This window comes from Sander lucioperca, chromosome 12 (assembly GCF_008315115.2).
Source record: "Sander lucioperca isolate FBNREF2018 chromosome 12, SLUC_FBN_1.2, whole genome shotgun sequence".
Classification (NCBI taxonomy): Eukaryota; Metazoa; Chordata; class Actinopteri; order Perciformes; family Percidae; genus Sander; species Sander lucioperca.
In genome coordinates this window covers 38,694,054-38,719,848 of record NC_050184.1, presented here as the reverse complement: position 1 = coordinate 38,719,848, position 25,795 = coordinate 38,694,054, and the positions used below count along the sequence as shown (strand labels likewise).

The window sequence follows — 25,795 nt, the reverse complement described above, 5'->3', positions numbered from 1 at the left end:
TAATGTAAATATATCTTGAGTTTGGTCGGTTTTGCTCTTTTCTGACATTTTATGTACACAGTCCCAGGAGAAATATAAAACTTTAGAAAAACTGAAAACACAAATTAGTTATACAGCCAACATACATAGTAGTATATACTAATATTAGTATAATATGTCTGTGGCTTGTAGACTTGGCTGTCTACCAGGGGCTGCCTGACCTGTCAGTCTTCAGAGATTTGTGAAGCCACTTGTTCGACTGTAATGCTACCTTAACATGGTCATGAACCGGAGGCATTCACGGCACGTGGATGCCTCCAGCAATACATGCCTATTTTGGGAAAGAAAGTAGACTTGGTATAGACGTGCCTTCCATTCAGACATCGTTAAAGTCGGTACCGTTAGTTATAAACAATACCAAGTATAAGAAGTTATCACAGAGTAAAGCGACATCCGGTTTAAAAGGCTCGAGACAGAGGGCGTGGCGCTGACGCTCTGTGTTTATGTCGAACAGAGCAGCAAACAGTCAATATACGGTAACCTGTCAGACCTCGAGACCGTGGACCAGAAACGGTACGTTATCTAATTAGCATCGATAATTGTACAATGGTTGATGCGAAGATGGTTTGAAAGTGCATCCACAAGTATTTGAAGTGAATGTCATTCGATGTTTTCGCCTACGACTGTCGGTTGTTCTTAGCATTTCGATGCTAACCTTAGCTCGCTAGCTAGCTAACTTGGTGGTAGCTGCCGGGGATTTTTTTTTTTTTTTTAACTCTAAAACCAGCACGTCAGCGTCAAGCGGCTCTTGTGATTTTGTACATTACCAGTAATCTGTTTTTTTTTTTTTTTTTAAAGATGTCACTTGGTGTGACCCATTTGTTTTATTTCGTTGTGGACGTGGAGTATGTTCTTGTCAAGTGAGCTAACGTTAGCAGTCAGTGACATTCATTTGATTTCGTCTTACGAGTTACTTACTTACTACATGGCTGATGCTGATATTCTTCTGGCAGTCAGCTCTCGGGCGACTTCAACATTAAGTAGTAGTAACAGCAGAATAACGTTATGCATCGGCTCTCAGAATAACAACAGTACAAGAATACACCATCTACATTGCATGGTCGGAGCTATGATGTCCTGACAGTATTTGATAACCCCAAAACGAATATGATCAAGGAACGGGGAAAATTTGTTAATTTGTCAAATGTTATTTGTGTTAAATTTGGTAATAAAAATAATCATTCGTGATTGTCATCATACATGATTGCATGACATTTTGATTTTAAGCTCAACAAGTAAGTAACTCGAAATCACTTCTTGGTATTTTGACATATGTGAATTTTAAAAAATTGGTTGTCTTAATAACAAACTCCAAAATAAAAGGAGAGTTACAATATTCAATATAACTTGTCTAAGCAGACCTGATTATGTACTGCAAATTTAATTTCACATGAATTTAAATACGTTTCTACAGTATGTGCTTATTTTTCTATCACAATATTAACAAAACACTTTGACACAGATCTCTATGGGCAAAGTCACTAACTTTGCAACACTACATTTAGAATCTGCTGGTAAAATTGTGCAGGAATAAGTGCATTTCTATGTTAAAGCATTAAATAAGGAAATAGTCGCACAACACACACTCCCTTCCACTGCATAACAAAAGGGCTAATCCCCCCAAAACAAAAAACCTGAGGGACTTTTTAAAATGAGGTATTGTTTTACTCTGGTGAGTATGGATCTCCATTGTGCCTTACAGCTTTTAACCCCAGCTTCTTCAAAAATGTGTTTCAGCGTGCCTAGTGTCACCCCGGCCCGGGTGCCATGGTCCTCAGTTACACATGAGCTCTACTATGTGGTACATCATGCAAAGCATTCAAAGTAAATACTCATTGTCTGAGCGGCTCATCCGCACCATTGCAGCAATTCGCTCATTCCCCCACGACAATGTGGAGGATCTCATTCGAAAGGTAAGCCTGTGCATCTTCCAGTCCGACTTCAAAAAAAAATATCTCTTTGTGTCATCAGTTATATTAACATAATTTATCTCCTGTATGCCCTAAGGGAGCTGATGTGAACCGGATGCATGGCACACTTAAGCCCCTGCACTGTGCCTGTATGGTCGCTGATGCCGACTGTGTGGAGCTGCTGTTGGAGAAGGGCGCAGAGGTACGTCATGAATGACTCCTACACTCAACCACAAGTCTTTAGATTAATTTACTACTTTCCAGACAGCCCATGTATGATATGAAAGTCAACCTGCAGAGAGTTGAACCTTGTTTGTGATAGATAATCCATCACACGGAACATCCATGCAGGTGTGAACGGGAGCAGAACTCTTCCCTGTTGGTGTGTTCAAGAAAGCTTTGACTTCTGATACTGTAACTGTAGGGCTCTGTTGGCGGTGCAAGCAGCGCTACAACAGTTTGATATTTTCCTGACCTTTAAATTGTCTTTGCCCGTCTGTGTGTTATTTTGGTGTCCAACTATCACACCCTCTGATCTATATTCCACTTCAGCCAGCCCTTTTGCACTTTGTACTGCTGCACATACTTAAACCAAAACGCCAAGTGCACAGTCCATGTGCCTAAGACGTATCAAGTGTTGTTAACTCCTTAGCATAACATTGCTCTTTACATTACATTTTCTTATTAGGTGAATGCTTTGGATGGATACAACCGGACAGCACTGCACTATGCAGCTGAGAAGGATGAGAGCTGCGTGGAGCTGCTGTTGGAGTATGGGGCCCAGCCAAATGCCCTAGATGGCAACAAGGACACTCCACTTCACTGGGCCGCCTTCAAAGATAACCCAGAGTGTGTGAGGGCCCTGCTGGAGAGTGGGGCCTGTCCCAATGCCAGGGACTACAACAATGACACGCCTTTGAGCTGGGCAGCAATGAAGGGCAACCTGGAGAGTGTCAAAGTGCTTTTAGACTATGGAGCCCAAGTCCATGTAACCAACCTGAAGGGACAGACCCCTATCTCCCGACTGGTTGCCCTCTTGGCCCGGGGCCTGGGTACTGAACAGGAAGAGGAGTGCCTAGAGCTGCTGTGCCGGGCAGCAGGGCGGTTTGAGATCCGACGGGCTGACGGCACCCTTCCCAGGGAGCTGAGTAAGGATCCCCAGCTGCTGGCAAAGCTGACCAACATGGTGGCTCAGGCTCCCACGCTTCGCTCTTTGGCACGCTGTGCTGTCCGTCAGAGTCTCGGAGTCCAGTTCCTCCCCACTGCTGTAAAAGAGCTTCCTTTACCAGAGACCATCAAAGACTATTTACTGCTCAGAGACTGAGGTGATGAAACCATTGAAGAGCTCTCAGACCTCACTGGCTGGTTAATAGACAGCTAATCACACAGCATTTAATGGCAAGGACGTGTCTCCATTGAATTGTCTGGCAGTGGCCCTCATTTATAAAACCTTGCTGAATACAGATTTATGCCCCAGGAGAGATGTTCAACCCCCTCCAAGTCTTTTTTTATTATCTTGTGGTTGGACAACATCTAAATGAGCCGTACAGATCGGCAAGTTTGATCAGTTTCAGTTGTAGGTGGAAGACTGCACCAGTCCAGGGTTTACATTGTTTCATAAACAGCTAAAGAGTATGCACTTTTTGGTAACTCTGGTCTGGCCTGTTAAAAAGGTCTTTTCTCAGCCCACCCTGCATGCAGTACAGATAGGAACCTATAACATCAGGGTTGTTGGGCTTCATCATAGGAATTGACCTACATGAAGCTATTTGTGTCCAATCACCCAGCTGTTCACAAAGAGCCAGTGCATCTTTGAAATTTTAAGTGGGCTTATTATTCATTTCTTGTATGCAACATTTACATTAAGTATTTAATATCAATACTGTTTAAAGCTTAAATACAATTAAATAATGCTATTATGGTTTGTCACAGAACATGAGGAAAATCTTAAATGTTGAGTTTAGTGGTAAAACTAGTGTATCCTCATTGTATGATTAGATTTAAATTTAATATAGGTTTATGAATGAGGGCTAATGTCTAATGATGCAGGTTGTCCAGTAATTCTCTGAGGCTATAGTTCCTGAAGTACTGCTCAGGAACAAATGTTATGTAGTGTTTATGATAGTTGGAGTGGCCATCTCTCTCTCAACGACGTCCCAGTGAACTCACAATGTAATCATTTTTGCAATACCAAGGAAAAAAAAACAAAACACATACACTTGAACCAAACAGAAAAGATTGTGCCAGATGGGAACTGTTTTATTTATGTAGAAGAAACGAAATGTTGCAGAATATTATCATTGGTTTCACAAAATGTGCCAGGCACACTAATCTATGCCTCCATCTAGCCCTCTGAAAATGTTCAACGCTAATGAAAGTGATGTCAACATGCATTTGCCAAGGATGAATAAATTATTTTGTTTTTCCGATGGTTCTTTTCAGTCTTAATTGCAAACGTTTGGGTTTTCAAAGGTGCTCCCTGGTCCAATGTTATTGCAGCGTATGTTTAAAAATACTTTATTTAAAATGAAATGTTTAAATGTTAGATCCATGAAATGGCATGATTACTAATTTGTTTTCCTTGAAAATTTTAACTAAATAAGCTTGCAAAATGTATTTACATTTGTTATGGCATATGTCTGGAATTTGACCATTTCTGTGCTTGGTTTTTTTTTCTTGTTCTGCTGCTGTATAAAAAGTAACCCCTTAGATCATGTCTTGTGTACACCTGCAAAAGTGCTTTTTTCTTTGTCAATGAAAGTAAATGCCTTCATATTCCATTCATTTTCTTCTCTCCATTGTTCTTCACATAAAAAGGTGAACTCATGAAGTTCTTTAAATGCACAGCTACGATACATCTAACAAATCATCAGCTGTAGTAGGCTATCAAACCGTACTGAACCCAAGGCTGTATCAGTTTCATATTATTGGCCCGAATCAGATTAAGGTTTTATTTGCATAGGCCTTTTTCACAGCCGACATTTTGACTTCTCAGAGCAGGAATGGCACAGGTGTTACTGATAACATTATCAATGGCTCGGTTCTATTCCAGTGTTGCAGTAAGTGACAGTGAGCCGGAATGCACGACAGCAGGAACCTGAAATCAAACTAAATGGAGTGCAGCCGTCATTCATTTAACTATTTACACCTGTGCTTCTCCTGCACCTTTAATACACTGTAGTTAAGTCTCCCTGTTTTGATTACAAAACCACTTTTCAGTGCTCAATGCTTTCTGCAACTCGTTATCTGTGACACAATGACAGAAACACATGCGGCTTTGTCACTGAAAATATACCCAAATTTAAAATCTTAAGTAATATGCAACATTAATAACAGCTAAGCTGTTGGATTTATTTTGACACTGTGAAAATATATATATGCTTTGTAAAAACAGTGGTGGCTTTGACAAAACATTAAGATGGTGAAGAAATAGCTGGTTACATTACATTGGTCTTTTTAAAGGAATAAGGAAATTAACTAACACATTCAGTTCTCAAATCATCCACTGGAGGTCTCTCTAGCCTTGTCTCTGAATTCATTGTCTCGTTAAACAGCACTGAATGGTGGCCGGGTTGATTCAGTGGGTAGAGCAGGCGCCCATATACTGAGAGGCTTATTCCTCGACACAGAGGTCTAGGGTTCGAGTCCGACCTGTGACGATTTCCTTCATGTCTTCCCCCTCTCTCTCTCTCTCTCCCCTTTCTCACCTAACTGTCCTATCGATTAAAGGCGAAAAAGCCCAAAAAAATGATCTTAAGAAGAAAAAAAAACAGCCCTGAATGAGATGTTTAGTGTGATTTATTGGCGAAAAATTGTGATGTTACCTAACAATATGTTGTGGATTACATCAGGTGCCTCGTCTTTAATACTTCATGCAATTTCAAACATACAACAATTTAGCATAATCTCAAATAAAAAAAACAAACATTGCAGCATATTTTATTTCTATGTATGTATAATATTTTGGCCTATTGTTTTACACCATACTGCCTTGTACTGCCACAGTCAGGACGTTCACTTCCAAGGAGAGAGAATAGGGTGAGAATATCAGGAAGGAAACCACAGCAAGAGGGGAAAAGACCTCCCCCTCATTTTAAATGTTCATACAATAGTTTCAACTACATGTGGATTGTGACACATCATGCAACAGTAATTTAAACAGGGATGTTATTTAAAAAAAGGAAACAAATATAATTGTAAACACTGAAGTAGAAAAGGGCAGAAAAGTAACTACATACTAACAATAGTCATCCTCCGTGGACAGTATCACTCCACATACCTGACACTGTGTTGGAAATACCCTTGATATGGATAAGGTAAAAACTCCCCCAATGACAACTCAAACTTCTAATGAGCTTCTTAAAAAAAAGTTCTATATCAATATACAGTATCTTAATCACTGACCACATTTTGTCATATGCACTCAACTGCTTTTTAGGGAGACACATTTCATCAGTCACAGGCTAAAATATCACCCACACATCTAATTAATAAAGATGATGTTGCATTTGGTGATTATCTTGAACAATTTGCTATAATGAGGGGTACAGTATTCTTTAATAATAAGGACAGTCACAGTCTCAATCCTAAAAAAATGTTACATTATTAAAATGTATAAAATGGTATTCTGCTATTCCATTAATTGAATGCATGGTATTTGTTGATTGATGTCATTGAAATGTTTGCATTGCCTCCAAAAAAGTGATACAAAATTAATAAAATGAGCTTCCCGTTTAGTATATTTTTTTATGTATGTAATTTGTCTGCATGGTTTGTAAATGTTATGAATATTTTCAAAATGATGTGGTTAGGAGAGGCAGAACTGGCTATCTGGAGTCTCGCTAAAATCCGAACTGTTAAATTCCGTGACCTGATTAGTAATTAAACGTCATTATCATGTACTTTGATGGCTGTTATATTGTATACTTTTTAGATAGGGTTACAGGGTATTAAAGGACTAAGGAAACTCGCTAAAATTGTGTCTAAAAACCTCTACTCTCAACATCTGGATTATATGGTCTAGCCATGGATCTGGCAGTGGCTACGAGAACTGAGGTGAATTCTCGCGATGACTTGACGTCGAAGGGGAGTGTCAAATTCCAAGAGAGGAGAGGAGAGGGGAGCCAGAGAGAGAGGGGCGCAAGGGTGAGTTTGTAAACACTTTATTACCCTTTAAATTTAGCATAGATATGTCGAATACACTAAACTATGACAAAGTAGCGATCGGCGCGCTAGTTTTCAGTGTTCGTTAATGTTAAAACTACACTTCTATTTAATTGTCAAAACTGTTGTGGCAGCCAACGTTACAACGTTTCATTCGGACCCACTGTCTTGCTTTGCACTCAAGTGTCAGTCCGCTAACCAACTAACTGCTAGCTTTTTACAGTGTTTGACTGTCCGTAATGGCTTTAAAATACACCAGTTCACTTCGAATATAATTAAATTAGTGTTGATGTGTGTTTGTTGTCATCGTTGAAACTGGTAGTAGCGCTGTTATTACACATTTTGAATGTGCGTTCGGCCTGTTGTTAACGCTAGCCATATCAGCTAGCCATTAGTTTTTTGAGGATACAAAAAGTTGATTTCGGGTTTCTAACCAATCAGAATCAGCTAGCCGATGTTATTGACAGGGTCCAAAGCGTTGCATGCGTTAGATACGGTTGACTGACGTGCTTATAGCCAATTGCTGAAAAGAAAAGGCGGTCTTGTTACGGGAAAAGGCAGGGCTAAGTGTGCCCGTACGTCGCCAGACAGTAATGAAAGCAAAAAAAAGACAAACTTTTCGTCAGTCGGCGTTGTCTGGAAGAAGGAACTAAAGTTTGCAGGACTTTGGGATTGCAGTTTAACATTTACCTTTTTTTACATGCCTGAATCCCCACGAAAAGATTTGCCTGTCTGTTTTTTGGCGGTAAAAAATGCTGTAATGATAATCTGGATCTGGGCAAAAAGAGCCTCTGAAGAAGTCAAAGTCTCAAGTAATAATGATATCCATAGTATTGCAATTTGAGCTGTTAAACGCCGCAGGATCCGCATCCCCATGCATGTCAACACCTTCATTTGGAATGTAGGTCATGTTTTTGGCAGAGTTGTACCTCATTCCATCACATAGAGTTACATCAGAGAAAACTGTAGCTTTGGTTTTATCTAACCAAACATCTTGACCCACTCTAGTAGTGATTGTTATGCAACAGAAATGTTTTTTGCGGCAACTTAAGCATTATCACATTACACATATGCTGAATAAATGTATTGTTTCAAAAATAAATGTATAGCATGTATGCTTCTATGTATACATACTATACAGCATTTGACTGACTATGCTATAGAGCATTAACCATAAAGGAGTTAGCAAAATTATTGACAGCACCATAGGCTGTGCAGGCTCTACTTGAAACACAAAACATCCAGTTAAATGGTCTTTTTCTTTTGAACATGTTGTTATAGAGCCAAAACGCTGTGCTTACAAAAGTTGCAGACCACGAATAACCTTGGCATAGTGTTTCTGATTTAATTTTAGAAAACTACCCTGGGTCCATCCTGCATTGTTTGCTAGCTCGGCATGGATTTAGCTTTTAGGCCTTGTTAGTTATGCAGACATGGCTATAGGATTTCATTTGTTCCATTTACCAAATCTCGGGTTCACTTTGCTTGCATAAATACATACTGGCTGTTGCACACACCCAGCTACAACCTAGAGATCTCCGGTCTTTAAAGCTCATGTAGCCCACATTTACACCTGTGATCCAGTAAATATCTACGGTCCTGTAATTGATCAATCGCTGACTGGCTTTTGCTATTTCACCATTTCACTCTCTCCCTCTCCTTTACTTTTTTCTTTTTGCGGGGTCTCCCCTACCCTCTGGCAATTCAAGCCTCAGATTCCAGAGTCATGGCTGCAGCGCGAGCTATTAATACAGTTTGTTTAGTCAGTTTCCTAGCAGGCTGCATCAAACACTGGATGGCTGTAGCTGATTATAGCCGGGACTGGTTCCCCTACACCTGCTGAGTCGGAGAAATCCAAGTTAACGGTAGGACTTTGGCAGCAGCTCAATGAGAGGTACAAGAATTAGGGCACTTTGACTGCTTCCATGTCACCTTGGATGAAAGGAGGCGGAAATAGGTGGACTTGATATCCATGCCTGTAATAAATATCAGTGATGTGCATCAGGACTAATGTAACTAACAGACTGATTTATTGTCTCACATAGTTGAGGTCTGCATGAAGCAAAGCATTTGACTGTGTGCAGTAGAACCTTACACTGTCAACACATTAATTACTCTTCTCAGTGAGACATATCAGTCAAACTAGTAAATTTACTGCATCATTTATTTCTGTATGTATGTGAATCTAGCAGAGAAGATAGACAGAGCTGCAGTTTTTGAAGATGTCCTTCAAGATAGATTGTCTTACCATGGGTTAGGGTTAGGGTTAGTCAAGCAATAGAAAGACCATAACACATCTGTTTAAATCATGTTAAGGTATTGGTTTGGGCAGCTATGAAAACAAATGGTATTTTCCCCTGTCATCTGAAATTTATGGAGGACTTCCCACAAAACCAAGTCCCACTTTTCATGTTGGTGCCAGCCAGCCAAGTTAATGTCTAGCATGTCTTTAGTAAGATGTAAACTCTGAAATCTGTTCCCATTCCTCACGCCAGATGTGTACATTTCCCCACACAGTCCACACCCTCAGTATAACGAGCTAGATGGAGTATCTCGTTTGCAGACACATCTCTGCCCAAATAGACTCAGTGTATTGTAAGCACTTTGTGAGGGCCCTGGCACCGACCTGTTGCCTTTCTCCAGAGCATGGGAGGTCTGCAAGAAATCAGACTGCCCTGCTTTTTTGGCCCTTTGATCTGCACCGAGAGGGACAGGGCTTTTGCTTGCAAACACGATGCAGACCCCTTTCCTCCATAAAGACATGGAGCTGAGAGACACAACGGTTAGGCCTGTTACAGGCCCGGCATCATGGGAGAGCGTCGTATTCCAGCGCAAGGCTTCAGCAATCATGTGTTGGCTCAGGGGCAGCTGTCCTCAGCAGAGGGAGAAATGGAGGGAGGAAGGGGGAAAATATACTGACTTCAACTCTGGGAAAACTTTCAGACATTTATGCCTCGCCAACATAATGAATAATCTGTCCCACTCAATAATGTTAGGCTACATGCTCAATCCATGTAGTACAAGAGAGGTTAATGTGGTCAGTAACTCTCAGTTATATTACAATACTAAACATGTTTAACTAACGTTGCTTTCCAGTCTGTGGAATAGCTGTAGTCAAAACAACACAGAATTACAGCAGCTGTCATATATCATTAAAGTACAAGTTTCGGAGGGGGATCATCTTGAAGGGGTAGTATTAAATACGTTTGAACGCGAAACCTTATTGAGTATTGCAGTAGTCAGTGGCTTTTGTTTATTGAAAGGTTTGTATTTGTATACATAGCAAGGGCCTTGATGCATGTTGGTAGTTGCTGCACTGTCAGTAGGACAGCGTTGTGTAATAGCTGCCAGACGTCACGTTGGGCCAGTGAGAGTGCTGAAACATTAATGTCCCTTGGTCATCGCCATCAACTCCCCTCCAATTCCCTGATTTAAATTCAATAACCAAGTTATTTCTCTAAACTTCACAGTTTGTCTTCACATGGAGTGTTGTTCAGCTGTGCAGAACAGTACAGGGTGGGGTGGTTTGGTTTGGTTTGGTGGAGTTGGGGGTGTGTGTGCGTGTGTGTGTGTGTGTGGGGGGTACTCTCCTCTGTGGAGACAGCTGATAGAAGCAGTGAGCCTCCCACAGCGTTAGTTTTTGTCACTTTAGCTCCAGGCGCAACAGGAGGAGAAACCAAACATAAGCATGTGCATATTTAACTCTTGACAATAGCATTACTCAGGAACAGAGGGATGTAGACAGCATTTAGTTTGTAGATCTGTGGAAAGCTTTGGAAGTGTTTCCAGTATATTCAAATGTCCAGCAATGCCGCTGACCTTATGTGCCTCTGTTTTTACAGTGTTAACAGACATTTCATCTGTGTTAATGGCCCCCTAATAAAAGCCTTCATATTTTTATATTACAGAATAAGGCTGGAAAATCAAGTTCATTTATGGAATTGCTGACATGATAAAAATTGTATCTACTAAAAGTAACTCTCATTGCAGATTTTAATGAATAAATTGTGTGAATTCTAAATAAGAATAGCTACAACAACCAGTCACATCTCGGCAGCCAACATGAAAAGGGAATATACTGTAGTCTAGGAGATGTATTTGGACATCAATGTTTTAGAGTTAAATGTGACAATTTATTGTGGAATACATTTTAGATCATACTGCTCAGCCCTATTCTAGCAGCAGTGTTAGCATGCACTATTACTTTAATTAATATTCAATATTTATTTTAATTCATTTTCATAGTAATTCATCTAGGTAACCAGCTAGCAAAGGTAGATGTGGGAGATCCATCAATATAATATTTATATAATGATGTTACTCTATGTGTTATTTGATGTTATGTTGTATATGTATATGTATAATTTATAATTCTTTTCTCAGAGACTGTCACCCACCACTAGTTTACATTAATGTATGAAAACACTTACAGTCATACTATGTATGCTAGTTGGATTTAACCAGGACAACAAGTAGAAGTGAGGTACCGTACAGTGTCAGATGAGTGTTAATGTGCCAATTCCGAGATATTTGTGCTGTGGATTCACAGGAAGTCAATGGAGATGAATGAAACAGAGATTTTTGCGCAGAGAGAAACAGCTAAATCAGAGAGCGATTGAATGAGGGGCACAAGAGGGTAAAAGGTTGGGAGGTGCTAGAGAGGTGAGGAGAGGGAGTGGTAATGGGAGAAGGAGGGGTTGGAAGTGAGGGAAAATGAGACAGAAGGAGAGGGAGATGCCTTTGTGTAAACGTTAGCTGTCGTGCTCTCATGTAAGTGGCTCCTCATTTGCCAACCAGAAACCCCCCTGTGTGAAGGAAGTATCACCAGGGAAACTTCGTCTCGCTGCCTCTGTGCATGTTTTTCTCCTTGCCAGGGTTATTTTTAAATAGCATTCGGCTTCCTGCTCAGACTAAAGACTACAAGCCACAGCATCCCTGTTTTGTTGTTTTCAGGATTTGCCACTTCACAAATCAAGAAAAGCCGCAGCAATGTTCTCCTCTTCTCCTCTCACGCAGTTACATTGCAAGCTCTTTGCAAAAATGGGGGACGACCGACCTTTTGTGTGCAGTGCTCCTGGCTGTGGACAGGTAAGTCTTCTCCGTCCTCGCCCTGGGTTTCAGGTGTGTGCATGTGTGTGGTGGGGTATTTTTTTTCCTTGTATGAGTACTCTCCAGCAGTTGACTGTAACTACTTATGATTGAATGCATTTTACTTCTAAAAGAAAAGCAAGTAAAAGGGAAAATATATTTTACTTGAAAAGACACTTGATTTGAGTAGAAAGAGCTTCAAACTGTATATACAGCGAGAAAACTTGAAAACCCTGAAAAGACTTCTGGTCTGCCATCACACTTTGTTCTCATTGCCAGAATAAGCTAACTGGCTGTGATTTATGCAACACACTTAATAAACATCAAACAGATAGCATTCTAGCTAACATGCTGTCTTTTGAGACAATGCTGTCTCCTTCAGCAATGACTCATTGGAAGCTCCAGTGAGTAATCAGAGCACAGTTATTGTTTCAACCTGTCACTGTTGACTTCTAGCGCCTTCAGACACAGGTTTGAGCCACGGCAGTGACTCAGCTGAGTGCCAATAGTGCTCTCACGTGCCAGTAACGCGGTGCAGTGTCGGGGCTTGGCCTGTTATCACAGCAAATTAAAATTAGTGTGTTCTAGGACTCCTGGTTATTCAACACAGGAGACATTATGTCTGATGTTGTGCTGAATTAGCTGTCTGATCCTGTGTTCATTTGGGTGTGATATCCTAAGAGCTTGTGATGAATTATCTCTCCTGGGGTCTGGAGGAAGAAACATTTGAGATTCACACGCTGCCTTCCATTATCTGATCAGAAGCGTTCTGTTGTACATGGGATTTGCGGTTTGAACAACAGGCCTGTAAAGCAGTTAAACATGCGTGCGTTGGATAAATAAATGATGATTTGTTTGGTTATTCTCATCTCAGAACATTATGGACACCTAGGGACCCCTTCCCTGAACATTTAAACTTTCCTTTGACATGTTTCTGTGATGTAAATACTCTGCATATTTCATTCGTAGATATCATTATTAATTTAGTTGGCAGTTAAAACAACAGAATCACATGGACGCTTTTCAAGGCAAAGTGACGTTGACAGTGCGGGTCTATAGCTGTGGCATGAATTTCATGGTGAACATGTTGGCAAACAGTTGCCTTTTTACACGGAGCAACATTAGCATTCATTTGGAGTCATGTTTCTGTACATGTGACAAATGTAAATCTAATATTCACTCTCTGTTTTGGTCTTTCTTTTTTTTGTTTTATATATAATTTTTTGGGGCATTTTCGGCCTTTATTTTTACAGGACAGCTAAAGACATGAAAGGGGAGAGGGGGGTGGGGGGGATGACATGCAGCAAAGGGTCTACCAACTGAGCTATCCGGGCGCCCGTCTGTTTTGGTCTTTGTCAACTCCTGAGGGAAATATCTGGCTCTGTAGCTGCTAAATGCTCCGCTATGTTCAAAGTCATTGCAAACTTTTTGTGTCTGCAGTTTGGAGCTGGCCAGGTAGCGCACAGTGGATTTTGTGCTGAATAAAAGCTGCATACTGCAGCTGGAATCAGGCTTGACGAGAGCAGTGGACCAACGAGTGACCCATTTCAAATTACACACATTCATTTTTTGATCCATGGGTAATGTAAAAATGTTGATTAGTGCAGCTTTAAATATTGTCTAGACAAAAGCAGCCAAACAAGAAATAAATGACCTAAATAAAATACAGTCAAAAATGGGAGAAATGTGGGATTTTTTTATTTTTCATTTTTTTTTATACTTTTTATTGATCCCCAATGGGGAAATTACAATTTACACTCTGTTTGTTACACACACACACACACACACACACACACACACACACACACACACACACACACACACACACACACACACACACACACATGCTCAGGGCCTATTCATGCACTATACGATAAAAAAAATTGAACAGGCATTTGATTGAAAACCTTTGGTTTTAAAACATATCAAGGTTGATTGAACCTTGATATTATAACTTACATATTATACCAGTTTAAGTATCATTACATACAAATTGTTATGACGCTTAGACATGCGCTGCATTTATTTTTATCATCTTTGATGATATTTATTTGTGTACATTTAGACACAGAACATCCTTAATGTTACAAGTGCCTTATGTCCAAATGCCGTTTTACTTCTGCCCTTTACAAGCAACAGTTGTCTACCAGGAAAGTCTGAATCATGCCCATAATAGAACGAGGATGATTGACTCCTGGCTTTGCTCGGGGTTTTCCTTTTACCAAGTTAACAACAACAACAACAACAACAACACCCCATTATATGATGCCCAGTATGTACTGTGTGGGGAGGGGTTATCCTAGCTGCCAGTATCTCATAGAGGAAGATTAGTTGGAGATAGTTTCCTCTGCAAGTTCCAGCTGCCTTGTTCAGAGGAAAGAGATAAATGAGACATGTAGTTGTATTGGTGATGCTGCCTGGTAGGGCTAAAATAAGCCCCCTGACACTTGACTGTGTTTCCACTTCACTCTCTCACGTCTGAACTCGCAACTGCAACACAGTCCCCAAAATAGGCTGCTGCCAATGGTGAATAGGCTGGTACCAAAGCCAAGATTATTCCTCCTACGTCTCTGACTGATTCACCTCGCCACTTCTCCAAAGAAGAAGTACCATGTCTGAGACGATAGCTGTTGGTGCTCTCTACTAAAGCTGTGCTTTGCCAGTGCCAGACCTCCTGTAGCTTCCACTCTAGATACCTGATAGGAAATAACAGAGCAAAGGCTAATATAGAGCTTTACTGATACTCTGACTGATACTGACTAGCTTGACAACAGCAGGTTCTTTTCTGTAAACCAGTTGTATTTGCATCTTCTGTTGTGATGTGTTAGCTCATTTGCTTTTGGCCATGCCACAGTATTCATACTTCATCAATTTGACATTTTTAACCATTGCTCTTGCAACTCATTCATTCATTCATTCCCTGCTGTTAAAATCATTTAAGGTCTCATCCATACAAGCACTTTTCTAGATAACTCTACTTTGTGTAAAGATATCATGTTCTGCGGCCATAATGGGCCCATTTAGGGCTTTTAGGCACAAGGAATTGTACACCACAGATACAGTGCTTTTTATGGTTTGTCACATCATGTGTACAGTATAGGCTGCATGTGTTTGGCTACATCTCCAAGAGATCATCTGTATGTGATTACTGCAATATGATATCTGGGTTAAGGTTCTATAGGCTATTTCCTTAAGTCACCAGAACAAGTAGACAATTACCTGTAGGCTGCTTTATATGATGTACTTATCTTTCCTCTTTCTTCTTGTTCATTTTTTCCAGAGGTTTACCAATGAGGACCACTTGGCTGTACACAAACACAAGCATGAGATGACACTGAAATTTGGACCAGCCAGGACAGACTCTGTCATCATTGCAGGTAGTGTACTGTTTGCCTTGGAGACAAACGCAAAGCGTACCTCTTCCTCTTTGTTAAAAATCCTCACCCTGCACTCAGCTGAACACTGTTTAGCATATCTCAGTGTGTTCCAACACTATTAGTACAATCTCAAGAAAAGCAGCTCCAAAGACACATTTATGACATGGGTTTCTATAGTCAATGCTGTGTGTGAACTACGTGTGAAAATGTTGCTTTGAATAGTTTCTCTCTGTCTCTGTTCATTTGCTTTGCCAGACCAGACACCTACTCCCACCCGCTTCCTAAAGAACTGCGAGGAGGTTGGTCTGTTCAATGAGCTGGCCAGCTCCTTCGAACAAGACGATGATGACAAGAGAGCAAAAAACTCTGTAAGAAATGCTTGGGGATGATGATTTTGTCAATGTTTTCATCTTTGTGCATGCATGTGTTTATGCCTTTTATTTATAATTATTTACAGAAACTAATGGAATTTCCCACAAGACTTCCACACAATGAAAGATTATTTTTTAATGTAGTCAAAAATGATTGCTTGCAGAAATTCCTGCTTTGTGCACTTTGTCTGCGTATCATCATAATTGAAACTTGCAATAGCTTGTTACGATGGTTTTATTAAAATGGTTCAGTGTGTGTTTATTGCGCCTAAAATAGTGTTAACTAATGCTATGGTTGTTTGGTTTGTGTGATAAATACCAGCTTCCCTTTTTAATGTACTGTAGTCTAGTAGTATCTTTGGTAAGTCATGTGAACTTACACTCTTTATCTCTCTTTCACTGTCTCTGTCCTTCTCAGCTCCCTGCTCCCAACTCTGTGGCTGTGGACATGAGCGTGCAGGCATCATCAGACGTGAAGGTGAAAGAAGAGGCACCTGTAGAGGTCGACTCCTCGCCACCAAGCAGCCCTGAATCTTTCTCTGAAGATTCAGAAAACAGCATCGAGCCTCTGGTTAAAGGAAAGGTAGGACAGAATGGGAGGAGAGGGGTTTGCGTGAGTGTATAGAGAGGAGGGTGGATCCTTAATGATATACTTACCTCATCGCTATTCTCCCAGGACACACCACCCAGAAGTTCAGCCCCCACCCCAACTATTGTGCGTCCAGGTTCCCTCCCACTACACTTGGGCTTTGATGCCCTTCAGCCCACCATGCCGTCACCCACCTCTGTCATCACACAGACACCACCTTCCAATCGTACTCTGTGGTGAGTAACGTTCAACATCCTGTTAATGATCTCTGATGACCGCTTCAACCCTGATTTGCCTTAAGTAGCTTTTTAAAAAAAACACATTTTCCACATACAGTCCACATTTCCCAGATTCTAGATGTGCTGATTCCAACACTATGTTGAACCTACTGTATATGATGCTTATGAGTAAACCTTTCAAACTGAAGATGCCATCATGTTTTTTTTGTGGCTGCACAAATTTAAATATGTTAGTTGTTTTGTGCAACTTTAATACATTTCCCTGTCATTAACCTGACATATGTTGTATCTAAAACCTTTTTGAAATTTGATATACATCTCTGGGTTTGAGCAGTCTTTGTATGCACAGCTTGGACGAGTAATGATGGATGTAAGTGTGGATTATTTGGTGGGGTTGAAGTGGAATTTTTTTTCCTTTGCTATGTTTACAGAAACGTTGTTGTATAAAATTGAAATTTATACAAACATGACTTAACTTCCTGTCTGTCTAGTTCGCCAACCAGCCACTACCCCATGATGATGCTTCCCTCTGGTCAGGCAGTGCCTGTGCTCCCTGGTCCAGTACATATGCCCTCTGTCATCAATGTAAGCCAGACCAGCAGTCTAAACATGTTGTATTTCATTTTTTATAGCTAAGAGAAGTTAGTTGAAGTTGTTAATACATGTATATTTGTGCATCTTATCTGGTCTCCAGCTGGCCCGACCCATGTGCATGGTACCCAACATTCCTGGGATCCCCGGGCCTCCTCTGGGAGGCAGCAGCAGCGGCTCTAACTCCCCCTCTGGCTACAGCATCCACTCAGAGGCCAAGATGGTCAGCACTAGATTAGCTCTCTATTTTTATCTCTTTATCTGTTCTTTTTGTCTCCATCTTCACCCTCCAGCCTTCCTCTGCACTGGCTTAGTTTGTTCATCATATGACTTTTTACTGCAGTTACTTGTTTATTTAACCCTTACAACACAACACCACAATTGGTCCTGATTCTATGATAGTACACACAGAGCTCTACGTAAGGATTCCACGTTCCAGTATTACAACATGCACAAATTATTTACTTATAGTAGTTGTGTTGGTGTGCAGAATGTTTTGTGGGCACAGTCAGACACATGGACATGGGTTCGCTCAGTCACTACTCCCTATATAATAATCAGTTTACTCTAGTAAGCAGTAAATTGAGATTTCGTACACCTACTTATCACTGACAAGTGTCACATAACAGTAAGTTTTGCATCTGTAAAATGTGGCGCATTGCATCGTAGGATTGTTTACAGAAAGTAGTATACATGCCATTGATGCTACTTTTTTTATTCCATTGTGGAATTTTGGAGGGCACTATTCAATTCAATTCAAGCAACTTTATTTGTCCCAAAATTATAATAATTATTGTTTTTACTATATTTAAGTGCATACATTTACTAGGGGTGTGCCAAAAAATCGATTCGCATTCGAATTGCGATTCAAGCTCTACCGATTCAAAATCGATTCATAGAATTCCCAAAATCGATTCATATTTTAATTCTTTTTAAATTTAATTTTTTTTTATTGTATGTCTACTGCAGTCACATGGGAATAGTAACTACATTTACATACTGTGAATCGTTTTTTTAATCGAGAATCGTTTTTGAATCGAAAATCGATTTTGAATCGAATTTTGAGACTGAAAATCGAATCGTGGCATTTTCTGAATCGTGCACCCCTAACATTTACACACTCAGACCCTCAAATAAAATAATGGACAGTAAATATGGTGCACTATGCAGTATGCAGGGACTGAGTGATTTCGGACAGCCACGTGTTACTACCAAATAATTATTGTCAAAATGCTGCCTTGTACTTGCTATTGACCAGTTGTATGCCTTCACTGCCACAAATTGTTATTTTCAAATCACTACTCTCAGCTGGATAAAGCACAATATCGCAGAGCAACATCATCTGAAAATTGTTCCGGGAACATATAACTTTAGTTGTCTCACATCAGCTACAAAGCTTCCAGTGCTGAACCCAGTACAAAAGGGTTGAGAACAGGATTACACATGAATGTGCTGCTGAAAACAGGCTGGAACTGTGTGACACTGTCAGGTCAGCATGGGCTCAGATGTCTTTCTTGAGGAAAAGAGCGGTAAAACCTGCTGCTTATTTAATTATGTTATAAAAACATCAGAGATCTAGCATTACACTGATGTATTGCATGTAAAATGTGTAACTGAGCAGCAGTACAAACGTGTCACTAGAGATAAATCAGCTTTCATCCCAAAGTGTATCTGGTGCACAAGTGTGATCAAGAACTTACTTTAGGCTGTATTGAAGATTAGTAACTAAGCTTTAAGCCAAGTTATTTTTCCTGATATTGTAAATGAGTTGATGGGTTAACATGGAATCAACTTAGTACAGTCTATGTAGATTGGGATTGCTATGATGGTGCGGTGTATGCAAATGATGACATAAAATACAAAAAAGTAGTGCTATTGAATCTGACCTGCTGTGTTTCTGCTTTCTTTGCCTTTTCTTTGCCAGTGATAAAGCCTTTTTCTTTTGTACTTACATACTAATGTATACCCTTTATACTGTTGGTTTGGACTTTGTATTCCAATTCCTGTGCTTGTTATTGATCATATCATTGTTCCCCTGTAGCGTCTGAAGGCTGCACTGTCCCAGCAGAGCCCGTCAGGATACAGTATGGGGGTCATGTCCATGGGCGGCAGCCCCATGATACCTCAGAGGGCAGAGCAGAGCCAGCTGCTTGTCCAACATCCAGATGCTCCATCACCTGCACAACCTCAGGTACACTGTGTTGTCTATAGTCAAGGACCTGACGGTAACATGATTTTCAGGTCCAAGATAAATGTAAAAATCTAATAAATGTCCAAAAGTAACTGAGATAAACCTTGTATGATGTATAGCTTATCACTAGAAACTTGGGCTGTACATCTTGTGGTGAGATGACTATAATGTGCTCTGACTAAAATAATGAAACTATGACTCAAACTTCCCTTTTTTTCTTGTATTTCTTCCGCTCCCCTCCCCTGTCTCTCTGTTTCCTTCTCACCCTTTACCCTGTTCTCCCTCTAGGTATCTCCAGCACAGCCTACAGGTGGGCGTCGGCGGCGGACGGCCGAAGATGACCCAGATGAGCGAAGGCAGCGTTTCCTTGAGAGGAATCGGGCCGCTGCATCGCGCTGCAGACAGAAACGCAAACTGTGGGTCAGCTCCCTAGAGAAGAAGGCTGAGGAGCTCTGCAACCTGAACGTCTCATTGTCTGTGAGTGGGCCTGGAGTGGGTGGGTGTGTGTGTGGGGGGGGTGAAATGTGCATTGTGGGAGGCCTATGTTAGTGTGTGCATGGTCACACTCACTGTGCACAGGGCAGGCTTTCAACACGTCGTGGCAGTTTGTGAGGTGTTTTCCATCAGTTTATTAGATCATATTTTCAAATGGTTAAAGTTACAGGACTTGAAACCGTGGGACTCATTACAACTTGTTTCACATCTTTATTGTGTTATTTTGTGGTTTTAGGTGTTTTTTTTTTACACTGTATGACCACTTCTCCACTGCCAGCTGTACTGTAGTGGAAACCAGACTGCTTACCCCTTAACAGCATTTCTTAGCTGAAAAACGTGCAAGATTTCTCTGTTTTGAATAATTTGACCCCATTTTTTTTTTGGTAACTGTATGTCTAACTATAATGTGAATTCTGAAAAGTGTAAGTCCTTATGTTTTGATCCCACAGAATGAAGTGTCTCTGTTGCGAAACGAGGTGGCTCATTTAAAGCAGCTGCTGCTGGCCCACAAGGACTGTCCTGTGACCACCCTACAGAAGAAGACTGCCTACTTAGGTGAACCTTTTTAAAATGATGCCATGCTACTCACCTGGTATCGTCATGTTATTCGGGACATCATTCTTAAATGGTGCAACTGCTAAACAACAAAGATAATGTCTGTAGCTTTTCAGTAAAGCTGATAGGGATTGTCTTAAAGCTTTAAAGTGAAATGCTTTTTGCCAGTTTAAGTATACATCTGTAATTGTGTCATTTTTTTCTTCTGTGTAGCTGCAGAAGAGAGCATGAAAGACACCTCACAGCCTTCAGGTTCCCCTGCCCCAGTGATCCAGCACAGCTCTTTGGCGCACAGCCCCTCTGCAGGGCACAACGGCCTGAGCTCAAGGGCAGCAGCTGAGGCCATGGCTATGTCTGTGCTGGCAGGAATGGGCCAGCATCAGAGGGCTGAGAGTGGATCCTCTCACATTATCATGGCTGCACAGTCTCAATCTGCTGCCAGATGATGAGCGATGCCACCCCGGCCCAGACTTGGCTCACATTCGACACCCAGGGGTAAAAAGGAGCAGCGGACCGCCCCTCCCAACTTTCCTCAATCTAGAAGTGCACATCTCTCATCTTCCCCCTTCGCTGTGCTCCTCTGCTCTCTCTGACCCTCCTGTGGAGCCATCATGCTGTGGCCTGGAGCTCAGCAGCAGCCTTCTGGGAATGGACTGAGACTTTTGAGAGAGCTTCCTGTTCACTTTGCCATAGACTACAGGGGCTGGACTCCAACCTCCCATCATCGTTCCCCCTCTGTGCTTCCCTACTCATCTCTCCACCCACCCTCAGTCAAAATGGCTCTTCACTGGACTGTAGGACTGCATCACTCTGAGTGTACTGCAGTAATGAACAGTTTGCACAAACGTGTGGATAAACATTCTCGATCAAATCACATACCAAACAACACACAGGGCTTTACACTGTTTTCAGCAGGGAATAGTGCCTTGTGCTCCACAACTTTTTAGCCATGCACACACCCACTCATGCCATCACAGCATACGTCCCCATACATCCTTAGCTCCAAAGATGCAGTAGTTGTCTAGACGTCAGTGACTTAGATCTCAAATACTCAAATAAACCTTTTGTAAATGGTTCCACCTCAAGGCGATCTCATCATGGACCCAAAAACCTTACCTCAATTACTCCCATTTATGATAAAATTAATAAACTGTGTGTGTGATAAGCTCTGTGTGTATATATTTATATACATCAGAACATAGCAGTTTGCCTACTCCTGATCTGATACGTAAATAGCTGGATTGTTAGCATGTGACTTTTTCTATTAGGGTGTTATGTTCTTGATACAGCTATGTGCAGCTATACTTTTTACAATGAATTGGCACATCCTCCCAGATTAGTCCACAGAACTAAAATACGTTGGATTGACAGTGTATTACCTTAAAAGTAGTTTGTTTGAGCAATTTTGTTTTGACCTGAAGGGAATTCAGCCTCTCCCCTCCTCCTCCTCCTCCTCCTCCTCCTCCTCCTCCTCCTCCTCCTCCTCCTCTTCACTTTCCTTTAAACAGTTTTGCTGTTTATTGGTTTGTAATTGGATGCGTTTTCTATTTTATATGAAACTATTCTAGTGACTGTGTTTCTCTGTGTGGGCCCTGGACTTACTGTAACTGCTATTTCACACTTCTCAGGATGGTTGCACATCCTTGCTGCTCGTTGGAAGTGCGATGAACCCCTTGGTCTCTCTGCTCTTTACCAAACCTAAACTAAGCCATAATGACCACAAATCAGATATCTGAATCTCCAAAGACCACCATGTACTTGTTCTGGAGGCAGTTCTGTTATTTTGTGACTCAGAGGTCACAGTGACACAATCTACAGTATATCACTGCTTGTTACTTGCACTTACACTCAGTCTCACACACAGTGTCTGATCATTTTTGCCTTAAGATCACATTGGTGCCTCCGATATCCCCCAAAAAACACAGTTTTGCTCATTTGAAAAAACAATGGAGCCTTAGAATAATATATTTGACATGATTTGTTTATTTCATCAAATGAAAAACAACCAATGAGGAACAAACGATTTACTTGTTGAAGATTCCTCAAAGCCTTTAAAATGAATGGTTCATTTAACCATTGGTCTCTTCTCAGTGACATGATAAAATGATCCAATACTTGTCTGTCATCTGGTGGAGAGACACAGCAAAGACATCTTTACTGGTAAAAGCTTTGAGGGTGGAAAAAGTTTCTGAATGGCTCCAGTGCTTTAGAAATCCCACCAAGATATTTTACCAAGATAGTGTATTTTTACATAACAACACCTAAACAAACGGTTTGCTTTTCTTGTTTTTTTCCTGTATATGTTTCTCCCTTCACTTGCCTCATATGATCATATATTTGCAAGATGTTATATTTCAAAAATAAGATATCTGTCCATTACCACAAGGGCATGTTTTATGCACTAAAATAATGCAAGTTTATTGTTGCTTTGTATTTCTCTTCATTTAAAGTTTTGCAGTTCTCTTGTCCTCTTGGTCTTTTTCAGAGATATCAGATCCTTTTAAAAAAAATATCATATTCTCTTCTATCTGTACCTAAATGGGAATTTGCTCAGCAACTTTAAAACCTTTCACCTTTGACTGAACCTCTTGTCCTTCAGTTCCAATGGCGACCCCGGCATTTTGTTGTACTTCGGAGCTGGCGCTATATTTGGCAGTCCCTTATAGACGATTGTTCATATGAAACGAAAAGTCAAACTTTATTTAGCTTTCATGTATTTCATGTCATTGGCACCTTTTTTGTCATTTCTTGTTTTCTGTTGTGTGCTATTTTCAGCACTAAACAACCTTTGTCATATCACTTTTTGATTGTACTGATGAATATAGAAACTAATTTCTTTAACACAGATTTATTTTTAGTTTTGGTTTCTCTACAGAAAAATGTCATGAGTCCTTTTTCAAAAAGTGAATTTATCCCCTTTGTTAAGGTATATCTTTAAAGATGAATTTGGTCATGTCTTTTGACTGTCCTTTTAACTTATTTTTTTAATTGGTCAACTAACAATTGTCATTACAGTCTTTGGCATATTATTATTACCTAGAATTGTTGTGAGCAATTTAATGAAAAATGCAACAATTAAAGTTGCACATAGTATATTAATACTAACTCACAGTGGCTCACACTCCCATTGTTGGACTGATGATTTCAAAAATTGTCTTTGTATTGTACATATCTGTACTATATGAATATATTTACTTTTCCATGCATGTCCAAGTGGAATACTATGAACACTTACAGTGCTGCAGTTTTAATTAAAGTAACTACATCTTAATGAACATTTATAAAGTTTGGTTTGTTTGTTGTCAGTTTAGATTCATAATGACAAAAAGTTGTTTATTATAAATTTGCTGTAATCTTACATAACTGGAGACTCGCAGTTAGTCAGTTTTTGGTAAAATGTGGTATGAAAGGCAGTGTATTTGAATATGAGAGAATATACTGTATGTAAGGACATTGTACTGCCTGCTTTGTTCATAGTTGTCTGTACCCAGTGTTCCCTCCCCCTTCAGTCATTGACTGACATGATTGTGTTGTTACTAATGACTGTGTAGAGAAGAGCAAAATAACTCATTATAAGTACTCTGGTTTCTGTACTTGAATATTTGTTTCATGTACTTTTGAAGTACATTCTATAATTCTTCAACTTTCTTTGAAGCACGGCCTTAGCTACTATTGAGGACTCTGAGGTCATGTCCTCCATATTTTTCTGGGGACTTTGGGGCATGTAGCAGCCTGAGGTTATATTCTGCAATTAAAAATGTAAACATTGTAAGTATCGTATAGACTGATTCTAGTTTTTTTTAACCCTCAAATGTTTAAATTCGACTACTTTTAGACCAAAACTGAAATAGATAAATAATTCGGTATCTAGGATTTTATTCCTGGTAGTGTGGAGGAAGGCTTTGAAACAGCATTTTGACCTTGTTGAGAAATAACATTTACAGAAGATATAATCAAGCATTTAACTTAAAAATATATTACATTTTCCTGGAAAAGTGTGGTGTGTATTTAGAGGCTAGACTCGTGACCTTAGTATTTTTCAAATCCTTGCTATGGCCCTGCTTTTAACTTGATGTTTTGTCAAGTACTTTTGGAACGACAGAGAAGTGACACAGTAGCCTTCAATTATGCTTTTATGTCAAGTTTGCTTTGAAGCATGTTGTCCTCATAAGGCAGTCCATGTTTCTTATAAGGAAAACATCATTGCAACTTTTTATAAGCAGCCCTTAATTGCAGAGGGAGTGTTTAGAAGGGTATATTTATTGTTATAATGGTTACAGTCATGATGCCACATTGGCCTTTTGAAGTTTTCTTACATGAATTTAGGTATATTAGGTGATATATCTCAGGTAGAACCAAGGTTGGATTAATCTGCTCTCGGGCAAACAACAAACCCCCGATTATTTCAACACTGTTGCTCATAAGTGTCCACAAGTTAGTGTGTCCATAACAGTCAACTAGAGCTAAAACGATTGGTCTTTAATTGATTTGTGGCCAATTACTTTTTAAAGGTCCCATGGCATGAAAATTTCACTTTATGAGGTTTTTTTAACATTAATATGCGTTCCCCCAGCCTACCTATGGTCCCCCAGTGGCTAGAAATGGCGATAGGTGTAAACCGAGCCCTGGGTATCCTGCTCTGCCTTTGAGAAAATGAAAGCTCAGATGGGCCGATCTGGAATCTTGCTCCTTATGAGGTCATAGGAGCAAGATTACCTCCCCTTTCTCTGCTTTGACCGCCCAGAGAATTTGGCCCGCCCATGAGAGAGAGACATCATGGCTTTCAAATGAGCAAAGTGGCAGTTGGTTAAGGCCACACCCCCACTCTCCACCTTACCCCCCCCCCCCCCCCCTTTCTCCTCCTCAATAGCTACAGACACAGAAATGGCACGTCCTAAGTAAAGCTCATTGTGGGACTGGCTCTAGTTGCTGTAATTCTGCACCAAGGCTGAATTTCGGGAAAGAGACTTCAGATACAGTATTAGGGGACCACTAAGGTCCATATAAAAGCATCCAAAGAGCACCATGTCATGGGACCTTTAAGCAGAAGTGCCAAACATGGTGTCATTTGAAGACATCATCTTGATCATTGTGGACTTGTAATGGGCATTCTTCAATATGTTAGTTACAGCTCTACAGTCTATATACATGCCGGTAATGTTATATTGTATTTTGCCAAAAGCCCCT

The 25,795-nt window shown here is 40.4% G+C and overlaps 2 protein-coding genes across 3 annotated transcripts; both read left to right on the top strand.

Moving 5' to 3' along the window:
* Positions 1-312: 312 nt before the first annotated feature.
* On the top strand, positions 313-4,729 carry asb8 (ankyrin repeat and SOCS box containing 8). Its single transcript, XM_031284354.2, has 4 exons — positions 313-552; positions 1,777-1,952; positions 2,047-2,151; positions 2,638-4,729. Exons 1-4 carry the CDS (start codon positions 483-485, stop codon positions 3,271-3,273), a joined length of 987 nt encoding a protein of 328 aa, XP_031140214.1. The 5' UTR covers positions 313-482; the 3' UTR covers positions 3,274-4,729.
* Positions 4,730-6,966: 2,237 nt separating this feature from the next.
* atf7a (activating transcription factor 7a) lies at positions 6,967-21,773 on the top strand. 2 transcript variants are annotated; one of them, XM_031284352.2, is made up of 12 exons: positions 6,967-7,094; positions 12,129-12,200; positions 15,481-15,577; positions 15,833-15,945; positions 16,367-16,531; positions 16,625-16,773; positions 17,268-17,361; positions 17,471-17,590; positions 19,409-19,558; positions 19,847-20,035; positions 20,503-20,608; positions 20,822-21,773. In XM_031284352.2, exons 1-12 carry the CDS (start codon positions 6,975-6,977, stop codon positions 21,052-21,054), a joined length of 1,608 nt encoding a protein of 535 aa, XP_031140212.1. In that variant the 5' UTR covers positions 6,967-6,974; the 3' UTR covers positions 21,055-21,773. The 2 variants fall into 2 exon arrangements, with proteins under 2 accessions (XP_031140212.1, XP_031140208.1); XM_031284348.1 differs by having other exon boundaries at positions 12,066-12,200.
* Positions 21,774-25,795: the final 4,022 nt, after the last annotated feature.

Excerpts from the sequence above, each read along its gene's own strand:
- asb8 (XM_031284354.2), top strand. The coding sequence starts at position 483 with ATGTCGAACAGAGCAGCAAACAGTCAATATACGGTAACCTGTCAGACC. Across the intron at positions 1,953-2,046 it reads TGGAGGATCTCATTCGAAAG|GGAGCTGATGTGAACCGGAT; the intron begins GTAAGCCTGTGC and ends GTATGCCCTAAG. Across the intron at positions 2,152-2,637 it reads TGTTGGAGAAGGGCGCAGAG|GTGAATGCTTTGGATGGATA; the intron begins GTACGTCATGAA and ends TTTTCTTATTAG.
- atf7a (XM_031284348.1), top strand. The coding sequence starts at position 6,975 with ATGGATCTGGCAGTGGCTACGAGAACTGAGGTGAATTCTCGCGATGAC. Across the intron at positions 16,532-16,624 it reads AGCCTCTGGTTAAAGGAAAG|GACACACCACCCAGAAGTTC; the intron begins GTAGGACAGAAT and ends CTATTCTCCCAG. Across the intron at positions 20,609-20,821 it reads GAAGAAGACTGCCTACTTAG|CTGCAGAAGAGAGCATGAAA; the intron begins GTGAACCTTTTT and ends TCTTCTGTGTAG.